This window comes from Echinops telfairi, unplaced genomic scaffold, assembly GCF_000313985.2.
Source record: "Echinops telfairi isolate 266 unplaced genomic scaffold, ASM31398v2 ScPeMD7_443;HRSCAF=831, whole genome shotgun sequence".
In the NCBI taxonomy this organism is placed as follows: domain Eukaryota; kingdom Metazoa; phylum Chordata; class Mammalia; order Afrosoricida; family Tenrecidae; genus Echinops; species Echinops telfairi.
In genome coordinates, this window is record NW_022104341.1 from 35,312,150 (window position 1) to 35,322,702 (window position 10,553).

Consider the following 10,553-nt stretch of genomic DNA (forward strand, 5'->3'; position numbering starts at 1 on the left):
GCCATCTAGACCAAGCAGACACCACTGTTTATCCCACAACGAGTAGAGCCCACTCCCTTCTGATAAGGATAGTAGTTGTCTGTTTTCTTGTAGGAGACACTGGAGAGGTCAAACCCGCCCAAGGATGACCAAGGTTAGGCCGCCATCATGAATCTAGGGTCCGCCCATCTTGTCACATGTATACACTTAGACCTTCCCATTCCTATGGTCACCCCCCTAGCTCATCCCCTTCCTGTTACGCTTATGCCTATCTTAGATTCCCTTCCTACAATGTGTATGCCCAATGTACTGCCCCTTCCTGTGACATGTGGTTACCTGTAATCATGTCCCCCTAATGAGATATAACCCTTGGTTAGCAATAAAGAAAAAGCTCTTCCCCCGCTCGGGCCCGAGGGCTCTCCTGCTCTTGTGGCCGGGCTCCCCCCACAAGGACCACCAAGCGGGGCTGAGGTGAGCATGCTACCATGAATTGTGGCTGACTCCATTAATCCAATCTCTCCTCTATCTCTCATGCTCTCTATGACTTTACTATAATCTTTACTTATTATCGCTGTACAATTGTGCCACCAGACCTGTGGTTTGTGTGGGACTCTCCTACTCCCCACAGTACTGAAAGAACTACAGCCAGAATGTTCCGTAGAAAAAGGTTGGTGAGGCGTCATCCCATGTACTTTGGATATATTCCCAGGAGACTTCGTGGCTGCAAAAATGGGCTCAAACAACAATTGCATGGCATTGGGCAGGGTTTTGTCCATAGGATCACTGAGTCAGAACCAACCCAACAGCACTACCAGCAGCACTTCCATACAGGCACTGAGCTGGAAACCAGGAATGTGAATAGGAATCCACAGGTGGGGATCTAACAGCAACAACAACTTAGTCACACCCGAGTCTAAATATTGGGAAATAAAGTGCAAGGGGCCTCACACAGCAATGCAGGCATAGCAGGAGGCCCACAATGAGCAGCAAAAGAGGTTGGAAGACATCCGTGATGGGATGGCTGTAATCCAAGAGGAGTTTATCTAGGAGAGGTTGCTCAAAATACCCCTGAGGGAGGTCAAGCAGAGAAAAATTTGGTTTGTGACTTGGGAGGTCTAGCACTCCTAGTGGCCTTCCATGACTGCAGGGAAACTCAACTGGCTGGTTTTTAGTGGAATCTGTCTCATAGAGACCCTATGGGGCAGGGTAGAACTGATCCTGCAGGCTTCCAAGACTAAGTCATGGAAGGAATAGAAAGCCTCATCTTTCTCCCATGGCGCGGCTAGTGGTTTCGAACTGCTGACCCTGCTATTAGCAGCTGAATGCGAACCACTTCCCCACCAGGGTTCCTATATTTAGGGAAGCACACTGGGTGGTTTTTATTTGGAAGAGGTGATACCAGGATCAGGAAGAAATCCTGGCTTCTCAGAGTAAAAGTTAAAAGTGGAATGGCAGTAAAAGACAAAATTCTCAGCTATTATACCTTCAATAAATACCTTTTATGCCTTTATTGAATTCTGAGGGTCCTGGCACTTTTTTTCTCACGGCTCCCCAGTAATGATCTCTGGCTCAAAATCAGCTCCTGGTTGGGAAAGTGCCGGGTTTCCTTTAAGCCGGCGTAGAAGCGCCGCACGGCCGCCAGGGGGCGGAGGCCACCAACCACGCAGTCAGACGACCTGGGGCGGGGCCAGCCGCGGGCGGGCCCTCGAACGACTTCCTGCTTCCGGCGGCGTTCTCAGTCAGATTGTGCGGCCGTCATGGCAGCCGACGAGAAGGATCCTCTGAGTTATTTCGCAGCCTACGGCAGCAGCAGCTCTGGCTCCTCGGATGAGGAGGACAACAGCGAGCCGGAGGAGGCGAGTCGGCAGGCCCCGGATCCAGCGAAATCGGCCAGCGGCTGTGGAAACAAGGCGGAGAAGCGGCTGCCGGGACCCGACGAGCTGTTCCGGAGCGTGACTCGGCCGGCCTTTCTGTACAATCCGCTCAACAAGCAGATAGACTGGGAGAGGCACGTGGTGAAGGCGCCTGAGGAGGTGAGGTCCTTGACCCCGTGTCCTGCTCTTGGTCCCGGCCATCTTCCCCTTTCTGCTGGGCCTCTCCTGGGGACCTGCTGTCCGCTCCCTCACACCCACCCATCCACCCACCCTGTGCGGGATGCCACCCGAGCCCCTCTCCCTTCCCAGCCCTGGGCGCCCGGGTCCCCGCCCCAGCCCGCCCCGCAGCCCTGGCCCCGTGGAGGAGGCGCAGCCCTCCGCCCTCGGTGCCCCGACCCCGCGCGGCGAGGACTAACGGTGGTGACTCCCCCGCCCCCCGCTGCAGCTTCTCCCCGACACCCCTTCCCTTTGACGCCGAAGTGCCTGCGGTGCTGCCTCCAAGACAGTGTCTGCTGCAGCCTCCTGGAGGGGTCAGCCTTGGCGTAGTGTCTCTGGGACTGGATTCCGCTTTGGTAACTAAAAGTTATTAGCTTTATTCCTCTAGGGAGCCCTTTGACTTCACTTAGCAGTATTGTGATGTGATGGAAAGATGTGTCGTTAAACCTTAAAAACAAAAGTCAGTCTGAGAGAGAAGCGGACGGCAGGGAGGTGCATGTGCTCCGACCGACCGTCCTGGGAACCGGGGTTTGTCACAGTGCTGCTTCATGTGTTTGCTTAACAGCCTCCCAAAGAATTCAAAATATGGAAGTCAAATTTTGTCCCACCTCCCGAGAGCTACACGACGGAGAAGAAACCGCCACCCCCAGAGCTGGATATGGCAATCAAATGGTCTAACATATATGAGGACAATGGCGACGATGCCCCCCAGAATGCTAAGAAAGCCAGGCTTCTGCCAGAAGGCGAGGAGACCGTGGAATCCGGTAAGGAGGATCGGACCCGGCTGGTGCTATCCTTGGGCCCCGCCGGTGGGTTCACAAGAAATAAAAACACTGGTGAACACTATTTAAATCTACTGAGTTAGCGAACTGGTTGTAATTGTCTCTAGATACTTTTTTTTTCTTTTTTTGGTATGCCTTTTTAGAGAGATTGTACATACGCTGGCCTTAAAGTGAAATCTATGCTATCTCATCCAGTAAGGTTGGCAGTGTTGCAGGGAATGATTGGACAGACTTTAATAAAGCAGAATCTCGGTTATCGCGTGATGCCTTATTAGAACCGCATGAATTAATTTGAGGAGCCAGTGTGATTGCCACTGTGAAGTCCTCAGGCTTCATTTTCGCATCCAAACAGTTGTGCTTTGAAGCTCAAACTGGCTTGGTAAAATGAATTCAACTGGGTAGTACTATGTAGTGATAGAAGGTAATGACTGAGTGGGCTTGGCTTAGTTCATGATAGAATTTTCAACACTTACTAGGACTGTCACAGTAATCTGCTTCCACACTCTTAACCCTCCCAACCTTAACATTGAAACTAGTGTTCACTTTCTAAAAGTCATATCTGCTCAAAAAACCCTTCAGAATAGAATGAAGGTCTTCTGTGATAGGCCAGGCCTCTTTCTCCATCCTCATTTTCAGTAACCCCCTGTCTAGCAATTTAAAATCTTGAACTTGGAAGGCCATGCATTGAACATGTTGTACCTTAGTCTGGAACGTTCTTCCCTCAAACTTTGGCTGGTAAATTCATTCATCCTTCAAAATCCAGCTAAAAACAAAATCTCAGCTTTCACTTCCTAATTATTTGCTCCTGTATTTAGCTACTGCTATTGATTGCACCAATCACTCTTAATGTGATTATTTGTTCCTAAGTCTTCTGATCTCTCTACAATACCAGGACTATTTACTTTGCCCCTTTATGGTCATTCAGAGGGTTTGAAAAATAAGGATTACTTTCCAGAATTCTTATTCTAGTTTTTATGTAACTAGCTTTCCATTTCTTTTACTGATTCCCCATTATGAATTAGAAGTCATTAAAAAGGCACAATTTCAACAAACAGCTGTTTTTGGAGACCTTAGCTCCATATATAATACCGTGCATTATCTAGTAGTTTATATCCTTATAAGACTTTTCACCTGGATCACCTCCAGTCCTTACAACACCTCGGGAGGCCCCATGGGGAGCTGCGGGAATGAGAGCACGTGTGACTGTGCCAGGGTCACAAAAAGAGAAAACTTAAAGCTTTAAAATAGTTACTTTCACATCGTTTTCTAATTAGTTGTTCCTAGCAATGTGGTACAGAAATGGGACTGCTATTTTACAAATGAGAAATCAATCCCAGACTAAAGAATTTGGCCATAGGGGGTTATGCATTGGGCTGCAAATGACAAGGTTAGCAGTTCAAAACCACCAGCCACTCCTGGGTAGAAAGATGAAGCTTTCTACTGGCGTAAAGAGGTGCAGCCTCAAACTCACAGGAGCAGTTCTACCCTGCAAGCAATTGAGTAAATTGACTTGACAGTGGTGGTTTGAGTTGGGAGACCGGGTTTTTTTTGTTGGCTTTTGTTTTTTCAATTCTTACAGCTAGAATGGTGCCAAAAAGGGATACAAATTTGAGTCTCTAAATCATTGATTCTCAACCTTCCTGATGCTGCAAACCTTTAATACAGTTCCTCATGTTGTGGTGACCCCCCCCCCAGCCCCAGCCATAAAATCATTTTCGTTGCTACTTCATAACTAATTTTGCTGCTGTTATGAATGGGGCGGCCTCTGTGAAAGGGTCGTTTGGCCAACAAATGGGTTGCAACCCACAGGTTGAGAACCGCTGCTCTAAATGAAAGTATCTATTAAGCAGATTTTATCTCTTGATGCTTTCCAAGCATGCTTGAGAAATAGCTATTCTATAAGAAGAGTGGTCGTAAGGACACGAGGGTTTGGATTTAAACTGAGGTGCCATAGGCTGGTACTCTGATTTCTCTGTCTCTAGAAGACAGGGCCTGGACTCTTTTTCCTGTCTGCCTCTTCAGTTCACATAGGAGTTCCAGGTATGTGGCAAATAAGTTCTGTCCTTCTGATTACATTAGTTCTCCATCAAAAAGCAAATGTAAATATTTAAATATACCATTTCTCACTCGTGTATGTCTATAGTCAAAGTCTCTGTAATTGATTTCCATATCCTAGTTTTTTTAAATGTCATGAAACTTTACATTTTGAAGGTCTAAAATTTCTTAATTGTTCGAGTTTTTAGGTCACTGAGTTACCTTGTCTTTATTTTTCCTCCCCATTTCTGCCTTTTGATCTTGTATCTTAATCACCTTCTTCCAAATATGTTACAGGGCCAGTCCTCAAACTCAGCATTTGCTTTGTTACTTATCAGTACTTCTTGTCTTAGTGGTTATGAAATGTAAATCATTGTGGTTTAAATATTAATTGTGACTAATGAAGAGCCTGGCTAATGTTTTGCCTTTTTTTTAAAAGAATTTTCAAAGTCTATGCCAGGGCGTCAAATCAATTCAGACTCTTATTTAGTCATGGTGTCTAAGAAGCAAAACTGGAAGAGATCTAAATTTTTAAAAGTTGGATGAACCAGAATAGTCATTTAAGGGGAAGAATTATGAGTGGAAGTGCAGGCCAGGCAGATTTGGAAAAAGTATGGTAAGCTCTTTTAGGAGGCTCATGCGGGAGACTGGACTATCGGCAAAGCTGGATGCAAAGCCAGGCAGTGGCCACCACCTCCAAGCTGGCCCTGGTGTTTCCGACTCTGTGGGTGAGAGATTTGGTTGCTATGCAAGGTGTTCGCTGCCCTAAAGGGGAGGTTAAATTTTACCCATAATTTACCCTATTTAGTTATTGTCATAGTTCAGCCAAATGTGAAACATTCGAGTCTGTGCCAGCATTTCTTTCTTGGCCATGATTGAAGCCAGCAGAACTGTCCCAATGCAGCAGTAAGTTACATTTATTGACCGTACGTGACGTGAGTGCCGTATTAGAAAAACTGCTTCCTCACGAGGGCGTTCCCAATATCTGGCACACAGTGCAAGCTCCGTTGTAGAATAAATGAGTGAACATTTTCAAGGGTTTTGTTCCCCCCTCTCCCTTGCAACATTTTTTAAAGCAATGCCTTGTCTTTGTCACTAGGTGGCACTTGCGCTTCTATTCAAATCAGTGACTGTCCAATCACGGTAGTTCATTTTATTCACTAAATTTACTTGTCTTAAGTGCCCAATGACAAGTGAAAGTGTCTCCTTGTTCATCTTTTTAATGTACGTTAACACTGGATTTTTCAGTATGAGAGCAAGTACTTTGAAATTTTTTGTTAACGTTTTTGAAGAGTATAGTGACAAAATATAGCATGGTGTTAATTAAACTCAAATTTAAAAACAAAGGCCTTGACTTATTTGAGCTGTAAGTTGTATTGTTGGTTTGGAGAGCTAGTATTTTTGTGTATATATGATAAAAATACTGATTAAAGGTTTGGCTTGTAAATTCCTTTGATGAGTTGTTGATCTGAAAATCATTGTATCTCACTGCCTAAATAAACCCATATCCATGAAATATATGAATAGCATTAACACTACTGTCGATACCAGTTATTGCCCACATCAACAAAGGAGATATTCTGAATAATGCATAGTTAGTTGAAGGCTTGAGAATGGATTTCAAGCCTTGATATATTTCCTTTCAAGCATTGATGATCAGGTGTCAGTGGCTTTCCGCAGTTTGAATATGGAGTACTGTCAACATCCGAGTACTGCATAGACCACCTGACATGAAAGTACAGTACTTCAACTTTTCAGTATTTGTTGATCGAGAAAACAAGATTACAGTGAATTCTATAATATGCTTAACAAATTTATATTTTATAAACCCAATATCTGCATATTATTTATCTTGTCTATAAACAGTTTTTAAAAATATATCATGCAGTTGTAGGTGGGAGCTGTGGCTGGTGTGTGCCACCCTGCTTTTATTTAACCAGGTAGTTCCATTTTCTTAATCTAATAGGTATAAGTGAATCCACTTGTTTGAGTTTTGTAGTCTCCTTATTAGTAGGAGATTTTCTTTGACTACAGACCATACTAACCATCCGGGAGGGACTGTTGGTGGAAATCAGGAGCATTATTTTACTGTGAGGGTCTTCTCACAGCACCCTTGCTCCCAAGTTCTCCATAGTGTGAAGAGGGGTTGTGTACTTTCCCATTGCCTTTAGCATCTTCTGACCCTTCTAAGAGTGGGGTAAGAAGGTAAAACTAGATACCAAGCTGGAAAAGATAACCCTGCTGTAGTGGATTACAATCCTGGTGGCGTAGTGGATTGTGTGCTAGACTTCTAACCGCAAGGTCAGCAAGAGAAAGATGAGACTATTTCTGTAAACAGTTAAAGTCTTGGAAGCGCATAGGGGCAATTCCGTTTTGTCCAGTAGTGTTGCTGTGAATTGGAATCGACTTGATGGCAGTGAGTTTGGTTTGGTCCAGTCGATTGGGACTCATAGTGACCCTGAAGGACAGAGTAGTAACTTCCACATAGTGGTCTCCTAGGCTGTAATTGTCCCAGCGTCTTCTGGACAGTGGCTAGTGGGTTCAAACCAGCAACTTTTCCATTGGCTGTCTGGTGCTTTAATCAGTGCCCTACCTGGTATCTTAAACTACACAGAACGAATTTGAAACTAGGAATTCAATGAAATCTCTACCCCTGAGTGATCTTATCCCAAGATAATCAATATTTTGGAAATTATGAGCTGGGGAGGGAAGTTTTTAGAGGAGAAAAAGCCTACTGACAGAAAAGACACCTGAGAGTTATTTAATAATAGTAACTTGTTGTATATTTTTAAATTCCTTATTTTCCCTTTTACTTTAAGGTCACGATTTTTTTTTTTAAGTCAGAACTCTAAAAGTTAATTTTTTCAGTAAAAAAAACCAGTTGAGGCAGGTGATAATTTCCTATAGTCTAGGACATTATAATTAATAACATTTTTTCTTTACTGATTAAAACTCTTCTTTCCTATTTAAAGATGATGAAAAAGAAGAGCATATGTCTAAAAGGCGTAAGATGGAATCAGGAGAACCAGCAAAGAAGAAAAAATAGAAAACAACAAACGTGAATTTCTGGACTGCGGAACTTGTTGAAGTGTTTCTTTGGACATAATTAAAGTTGATACTGTAAATTAAGTATTATCCTAGAAACTTTCCATTGAAGAATTCATTTTTATTTAAAAGTCAAATGGTGACTTGTGATTGTGGAATTGACAGCACTTGGAAGCATTCTCATTATCACAGAATTGATGACATGCTTTCAGAGTTTTGGCATGTTGATAAGTCATTGTTCTATGAACCTTTTATAAAGGAATATTTTTAAAATATATTGTAATGCACTATGAACTTGTAGGGTGCTTTTCAACAGTGTTTGTATAGTGTAAATAGATCATGGAAATAAAAGTGCTTATTCGATTTAACTATTACTGTACAACATAAACATTTGAATATTTGTTATAAGTCCCCCTTTTACAAGGTGTTTTAGGTTGTAAAGGTGTTACCGTTTTTAGGGCATGCTCTCTATGGTCCAGGTGCTTTGTGCATATGTTACCTGTTCCTTTACCTAGTAAAGCAGTAGTGTCCTTTTACAATAGAGATTAACTTGTCCAATGTTAACACAGCTAGTGAGTGTTGAATTTGAGATTTCACCTAGGATACTGGAACCCCAAAATCATCGCACTAAACCACCTATTCATCAGTCAAATTCACCTGTCTCTTAAGGATTGCATCAATGGCCACTTCTCCCCCAGGTACTTTTCTATAGTACTTACTAGAAATCCTTTCCTCCCTTGATTGTATTACTGGACTTAGCACCTATTCCTTATATTATGTTTACTCATTTATTTCCCTGATAAGTAGTTTACTGAAGACAGAGTCATGCGGCAACTAAAAATAAAGATGGCTCAGTTAACTTAAGTGTCAGATAATCTCCTGGTATTTACAATATTTGGGATATATACTCCAAATTTATCATCTGAAATTTAAATGCAACTGGCTGTCTTGCATTTTATCTGGCCATCCTACTACATTTTTTCCCCCCATAGTTTTTAAATCTTCCTTCTCCCTACTTCCTTTGGCTTTTTTTAACCCGATCTTATATTTGAATGTTTTACATACAGTCTTTAAGGCAATTTAGGGGAAATATGCCCTTTGATTTGAGTTCTACAGTCGAAAATGCAGATATTGTTTGTGACATTTCAGATAATAAAGAGTTTATAACATATCTCCATGCTTCTTAATCATAATGTTTATTTTAAGATACCATGTACTTAATGTATAAGGAAAAGACAATATTAATCCCTAATTTTTTAAAAATCACTCTTAATTTTTCCCACCCATACTGGAAGTCAAAATTTGAAAATACACAAAAATTTGTTTAGTCTGGAATTTAAGTCTAGTAGATTAAAATTTGAATATGCTATTGTGTTAGTCTGAGTAGACTAGAGAAACAGATCCATGGATACACATATGTGTATAAGAAAGAGATTTACATACAAGAGCAATTGAACATTGAGAAAACATCCCAGTCCGGTCCAGATCAAGTCCATAAGTCCAATATTAGCCCATATGTCCGATACCAATCTATAAAGTCCTCTTCAGACTCGCGAAACACATGTAATAACGCTGAATGTAGAAGATCACAGGCCAGTGGGTGAAAGGTCTTTGGATCCAGTGTCATTAGAAACATCTCAGTGCTGGCAGACGTGTCTGCATCAGGGTGGGTCCATGTGTTTTATCAGCTGCTGTGTCTCCCAGAGTGTCAGAGAGAGAAATGTCTCCCACCTCCAAGGAGAAACTACCAGAATTCTCAGGAGAAGGCTATGCCCACACAGAAGCCTCATTGGCTAGAATTCGATTGACAGACTAGACACCCCTTCACTAGTACTCCTCTCAAATTAACAATTATATAAGTACCACAGCTATTAAGAATTACCTTGCCAGTGGCAGCATGAGCAGGGACATAATGCCTGTAGTCAGTTGTAACAAGGACCAATGGCCAGGCCATCACCTAGAGACTGTAACCGAGTGTGGCCTTTTCAAGCGAATGCGGACAGAGAGCAGCACTTCAGAATGGCAGCTTTGCAGGGTCTGTTGGAGATGGTCATTCTTTAATACTATGCTCTAGCCTAGGTGTATTTGCAAATACATGAATCCCAGCACCGAAGGAACTGATGAGCAAGGTGCTTTTTCTCTTGTTTGCTGTAAGGTTGAAAATTTTGTATATGAAGACTTTGGAAGGCTGTGGTCACCTGTGACCACTCCCAGCATGAGTGTGACACCAAACTAAAGTGGGCTTAAGCACAAGGTGCTTCCCGAGTGCTAAAGAAAGTCTAGAGTTGACAGTGTGTATTGGAGCAGATTATCTCAGAGGTTAATGAAATAGTTCAGGGTTTTAAAATCCACATGAAAAATGGCATTGAACAAAAAGCAAGAAGAAAAGCCAATGGTGCTACTGTCTGAAGATCTTTATAAATTCTGCCACCCATTCCTTCAACAACCAACTGAGTTAGTCTGGGAACTTTAGAGAAAAAAATCCACAGCAACTCATGTATGAGAGAGAGTTTTATATAAAGGGTAAGTGCACAGCCCACTGCTGCCCAAGCCCACAGTCCAACATTAACCCATGTGTCCAACACCAATCCACAAAGTCCTCCATCTCACAAAACACATACTA

General features: G+C 42.7%; 1 protein-coding gene across 1 annotated transcript; it reads left to right on the plus strand.

Annotated features, from left to right (window-relative positions):
- The first annotated feature begins 1,736 nt into the window (after window positions 1-1,736).
- Window positions 1,737-9,101, plus strand: CUNH1orf52 (chromosome unknown C1orf52 homolog). The gene is made up of 3 exons (XM_004699286.2): window positions 1,737-2,012; window positions 2,635-2,833; window positions 7,858-9,101. The coding sequence occupies exons 1-3, from the start codon at window positions 1,737-1,739 to the stop codon at window positions 7,929-7,931; spliced, it is 549 nt and encodes a 182-aa protein (XP_004699343.1). The 3' UTR covers window positions 7,932-9,101.
- Window positions 9,102-10,553: the final 1,452 nt, after the last annotated feature.